Source organism: Arachis ipaensis, chromosome B04, assembly GCF_000816755.2.
Source record: "Arachis ipaensis cultivar K30076 chromosome B04, Araip1.1, whole genome shotgun sequence".
Classification (NCBI taxonomy): Eukaryota; Viridiplantae; Streptophyta; class Magnoliopsida; order Fabales; family Fabaceae; genus Arachis; species Arachis ipaensis.
Window position 1 is genome coordinate 14,066,083 of NC_029788.2, and position 6,356 is coordinate 14,072,438.

The window sequence follows — 6,356 nt, forward strand, 5'->3', positions numbered from 1 at the left end:
TTATTCTGGTTTTGAGTTGAGTTTGTTGAATGTTCTTTCTCCTTCAGAGTAGATTCGCGTTCCCACTTGGCTAGCTTTAACCCATTCGCCAATGTCATCCTCTTTTACCATCTCACTCTCTGTGTCCTTCAGCAGATCATGGAAGTTTTTCACCTCGTGCCCCAATTTTGCGCAATAGGTACAGAACTTTCCAAGTCTCTCATAGCGCAGTGCCACTTCTACCTCCTTTTTATTAGGTCCTGCCACTATTAACTGATCTATCACTTGCCTGGTAGCATCGATATTGATTTTGGCTTTCACAATCCTAGTTTTTCTACCTCGCATCTGAAATTTACCTACCTCTAACACTGTGCCCAGATTCTCTCCCAATTTACGTCCAACTTCGAGGGTTTTAAACGATTCTGGCAAACCCCAAAATTGAACCCAAACTGGAAAATTGGAAATAATCTCTTCATCACAGATCTGATCTTCCTTCCATCTCTTGACATGGAGCACATAATCTTTGAATAGCCATGGAGAACCACGTTCAACACGCAAGACATCCATTTCTTTATTAAAAAAGAATTGGAAGGAATTATCCCATTTGTCACTCACGCTAAATCCTTCTGGGTTTCCCCATATAGCCTTTAAAGCATTCCCCATGGTTCCAATTGAGAAGGTTTTGGAAGCAAAGAGTCTGCCATAGAGACTATTGGAGCAAGCGTTAATACCTTTTGATATGTCTGCCTCTTCCAGTAGAATCACATTCCTACCTCCTTTCAGGTTGTCTTCCTCGATCCGATCTTCATCCCTCGTTGTCTCAGCCATGCAGATTACGTAGACTTGTATTGAGATTTAATTGATCTTGACAATGTAGCCTTGACGGCACTAGGAACTCCGTTAAGAAACTCTAACAGAGCACTAAGAAACCCTAACAGAGCACTTATCCTGTATAGATACTTAAAACACTTTACTTGTGGTAAGATGTTTTTTTTTTCAATTTTCACTTATATATTATTATTTTTCCCCACCTACCAAATTTACATTCCATATATTCCGTCTTACTATGACTTATGCGCAAACTGTACTCCTCAAAAACTCCTCTTCACAACTCTAATTTTTGGATTTAAATCTTCTCTTGTTTCTCCCACGAGGACAATATCATTGACAAAAAATATATACTATAGTACTCATTTCTGGATATGCTTTGTAAACACTTCCAAAATCAATGTGAAAAAATACGAATTTAGAGATAATCTTTGATGCAATTCTATACCAATAAAAAATATTTTTTTTATACTATATTAAATCTTCACACTAATTATAATTCTATTCTACATATTTTTAATTATATAAATATATACAATTTTTATATTTTTTTTTTCAAAATTTTTTATATGACATCTTTTGATACCTTATCATAAGTTTTTTTAAAATTAATAAATACTATATGTAGATTTTTTTTATTCTAATATCTCTATTATTTTCCTTAACAAATATATAACTTCAATGATAAATCTACTGGGTATAAAGCCAAATTGATTCTTCCACATACCTATGTCTCCTATCTCAATTTATACGATGCCAAAATCTAATTAAGCTTCTAAATTATTCTAATAAAGGAAAACGAAAAAACAAAATGCTAAAAATTCATCACGAGACTCACAGGATTACCTAACGTGTGTAGTGTGCTTCCATACTTTAGCTTATGTAAGATACTTGATATGCAAACTTCCAATGGTTCACTAGTGATACTTTTATATTCTCAAGTTGGGCTTAAATCCCATCTCTTATATTTTAACTTTTTTTTCACTAATAATATATTTTTATGGGCCAAGTCATTTTGTTTAATGAATTTCTTTATTGTTCCTTCTATCTTTTTCTAACTTTCTTTTCTTATTCTTACATCTATTATCATATAAAAAATACTTTTATTCCTATAACAATTCCTATCTAAATATAGTTACAAAACATATAACAAAAATTAAATTACATTAGAATTTATTTATTTTCTCGTGATATTAAAATCAGAAAATACAACATAAATATATGTATCAATATTAATATGTTTGGTATATTATTTTTACTAATTTATTTTAAATGAATATATTAAAAATTAGAATTTCATGTTAAAAGAATTTAAATTTTGTTATACATGAGCTTTTAAAAACATAGTAAACATGCAAGCTTTTAAAGATAACAAAAACAAAGAGTGCAAAATAGTCCAAGTTTACAAAGCTCCATTGATAGGCCCACCAAAACCCTCTTTCCTGAATCAATCAAATGGGTCGCGAACCCCAACCATATGAACGGATCACTATGTATAACAGAGTCCAACATTAGTAATCGTTACACCGTTCTATGGAAACTAACGTGGCTTCTTCTGTTTCTATTTCTGCTAATGTCAACCAAGCTCTGCTACATAAGAAACCAATGTTACTAAATATATGATATAATGTTTAATTATATAAACTTTTTAATTTTTTATCTATTTTTATAGGATTTTTGGATCTATCGCTGTTTGTCATAGAAAATAGAGAACATAGACAATGAAGCATTAGAGTTGGCAAGACTAAAATAAAACGGCAAAATTTTTTTTCTAATGTTCTGTCTCTATTCTATGCTATTTTCTTTCTACAAGGATATTTTTGTCTCTAAGACAAAAGAATTTGACATTCTTTATGCTTATTATGTTTTAAGGGAGTTAAGTCCCTCTTTTGGTCATTGACTTTTTAATTGCTATAATTTGATTCTCCAAATTTAAAAAAGAAATGCACCAACATAGTCCCTTTTCAACGTCATTAGTGAGATAGTTCAAGTCTTGTCATGTTAGACATATTAAAACGATGTTTTACACGTCTTGACGCTAAAAGAACACTAAATGATGTCATTTCAGGGTTTGAACAATATTAAAAGAGAGGGGTATAACGTTTTAGTATTGTTCAAACCCTCAAATGACGTCATTTAGTGCCTTTTTTAGCGCCAAAACGCATATATACCACATCATTTTAATATGTCTAGCGTGACAAGGCTTGAGCTACGCCACTAATGGTGTTGAGTTCCGGAGACGGAAGATACATGAGAGACTATATTGGTGCACTTTTTTTAATCTGGATGACCAAATTATGACAATTGAAAAATCAGGGACCAAATTAGTGCAATTCGCCAATCTCAGGGACCAAAATGGGGTTTAACTCTATTCTAAGATTCAACTTTTGATGGTTTTAAATAAATACTCAATCTTGTTATATAAGAAAAAAAAATATGTGATACGTACTATAAATATTCGTGATATAAAGAGTTTAAGTATTATTTAAAAAATTATTAGTTTATATTTTTAAAATGTTCAATTTGATTTAATGTATTTTAATTTTATTTATTTAGTTACTACAGATTTTATGTTAGTGGGCTTAGGATTTTCTTATTTTAATCTAAAAAGATGTTATAAATACTTTCTGAACTATTTTAGTCGTTATATTGAGTGATTAGAGGTGTAAAATCCTCTTTTTTGGGTTTTCTGATGAAACCATGGTGTGGACAAGTGAGGTTGAATGAGACCCTATCTTATTGCATCAAGGAATAGACTTTTTTTAAATAAATAAAATATTTATTTATCAAAATATGTAAATTTTGTAGCATTTTTTACAAAAATGCACATGATCTCTTATGACGTGTACTCTTATTTCGTTTACTGTAAACGAGATACATGAATATTTATGACGTTTACAGTGTAAACGAGATACATAACGACAAATTTTTAGCAACTATAAAAGGATGTGCAACTCTTAGTATTCTCCACAAATATTTTACTTCTTCTTCTTTACCCTTTTCTTCCAAAAAATAAGATAAAATATCTAATAGTAGTTGATATTTAGTTGTAAGTGTGTATCTCAATTGTCATATGAGAAATAGTGACACTAAGGTGATATTTGAGTGTGAGAATCTCATTCTGTTGCGTACCTGGCGAGTAAGTTCTTTGTCAGAGGCGAAGAGTCTAATATTGAGTAGCATCAGTGATAGTAGCAGAAAAGAGATCGGAAGGGTGGGGTATAGGATGGCAGCACCGATGATCGATTTTGTCTGTTTTGATTCCATGGCAATGAGCATGTGTGCCTGATGTTTGACATCCATGGGAGAATCATCGCAGAACAAGTGATGGAACTTTCTACGGAAGTTGGTGACTCGGTGGCGGTGGATCTGGCCAATCGGACTTTGTGCAGGATGACCCACCTCTCGCACCCAAATCGCTACATGTTGCTAGTCCAGTGGAAGAAATGGATATTGACGGTGATGAATCTGATGAGGAGTATGTTGTGGATAGCAACGAGTGGAGTTCTTTTGAAGATGATGATGATGAGGAGTTTGCACCAAAGACCCCAATCGAGGTATCACGTCGGTATCTTCTGCCTGTCCCGTACCCAATTCCGGTATCTGTACTTAGTGACTATCATACATTGGATCTGGACCCGATGCAACAGAAAAATCTATTTTCCAACACGGGTGAAGACGGTTACAACTTTGACGATGGTGTAGAGTTTCGGGTTGGCCATAGAATCAAAAGTAGAGATGCAGTAATGCAGGGTGTGAAGAATTACAGCATTTGCAGAAGTACTGAGTACCGAGTCATGAACTCAGATCGAATAAAGTACCATGTGCATTACCGACAATCTGAAGCAGGCTGCCCTTGGCGTCTCCGTGTTGCTTTCCGACAGAATCTCAGATATTGGTAAGTTCAAGTTTAACTGTGTTTTATATTCTTATTTATTATTGTTTTGCTTGTTGTACATCTCAACCACGATTATTCTATTTCTTTAGAGAGGTGCATAGGGTTGGAGGAGCGCACACGTGTTAAGCATCCACCATGTCTTAGTATCACCGATAGTTGGACAACAGTCTCATCTGCTGTGTCATCCTCCCGTTGATACAATCCTCGACATCCGTCAGACTCTCCATCCTACAAGGTGCAGTTAGGCAAAGATATCACTTCAAACTCTCGTACAGAAAGGTCTGGATGGCAAAACAAAAGGCAATTGCCCAGATATACAGTGATTGAGAGGAGTCATACAATAAGGTGCCGAAGTTACTGCAAACACTGTAGAGTTGTTGTCCCAAAACGATATATGAGATCAGGATTGTACCGTACTATGACGGGGACCTTATGGTGCGTGATTGCAATATGTTTGATAAGGTATTTTAGGTATTCCCTGCCTGTGTGGAGGTTTTCAAGCATTGCAAGTTGTTTGTCTCCGTCATGGGGTACATGTAAACCTGTCGCTTATGTGGACACCACTTAGTGAATCTTTGGTATATCCATGATACTAGCATAGGAGTGCACCCTGCGATGTCTATGGTAGAGCGATGTGCTACAGAGCATATGGAATATTACGTCCTTGTTAGCACCGCAAATCTCCAAGACAGAAAACAGCACCTCTAAAAGTCATCTAATAGTGGGAGCCACCGGAGATGGACCTGATTATTTGACTTATCAGTCATCAGGTAAATCCCAATCATCAACAGTATGTAGATCCTCGCGTACTGTCAGAGGGTGGTTGGATCATTCGTATTAGGCATCTGTCGGAGTCATTCCCGAAGCCATGTCAGTTTGACAGAGAAAGACTCCTTCCTCTGTGCACCCTGCCGCTGGACTGCAGGAGGCCTGGCACCAAGTAGCTGCTCCACCAACTCTCAAGTCTTGGTCCCGTACCATGTATGAAAATTACGGAAGCACCCACCTACTAGTTCTCCATTAGCGCATAGCCCGAGGTGGTACGTGACGTCCTGTAGGGTGATGATGCACTCACCCCACGGAAGGTGGAAATTATGGGTCTCAGAACGCCAGCGCTCCACAATTTCCGTGATCAAAGAGTTGTCAAATACGAAATTCCTGAGTGGCACCACGTCACCGAAGTTAGCCTTCCTCAGGTAGGGGACAATGGCGTCCGGTAGTAGGATTTTGTGACTCACTCTCTTAAAAAGAAGTAGGCAAGACCTCTGGTAAACAATAAAAAAATTTGAATAAGAAATGTATAAACCTATCAGTTAAAAATTAATTTGAATTATAAGTAAACTATTTTAACAAATAACGATAAACATTTACTTTTTAAATTAATTTAAATAAAAATATTTACTTAAATAATAACTAACTAAATTAATAAACGTCTATATAATATAATTTAAATAGAAATATTTAGTTAAATAATTAATAACAACATTCATTTTCCATCTCTTTCATAACTTACATTAACAATTTGTTTGGATGAGATGAATTTGGAAAGAAAGAAATTGGGGGAGAAGAAAATGGATGGAAAAATTAAATGTCCTTTGTTTGGATCAACGGTAAAATTGAAGGGAAAATAGAAAAGTATATATGGGCCCTC

At 35.0% G+C, this 6,356-nt stretch overlaps 1 protein-coding gene across 1 annotated transcript; it reads right to left on the minus strand.

Annotated features, from left to right (window-relative positions):
• Positions 1 to 807, minus strand: LOC107636111 (uncharacterized protein At4g02000-like). Its single transcript, XM_016339644.1, has one exon. It carries the CDS (start codon positions 805 to 807, stop codon positions 1 to 3), a length of 807 nt encoding a protein of 268 aa, XP_016195130.1.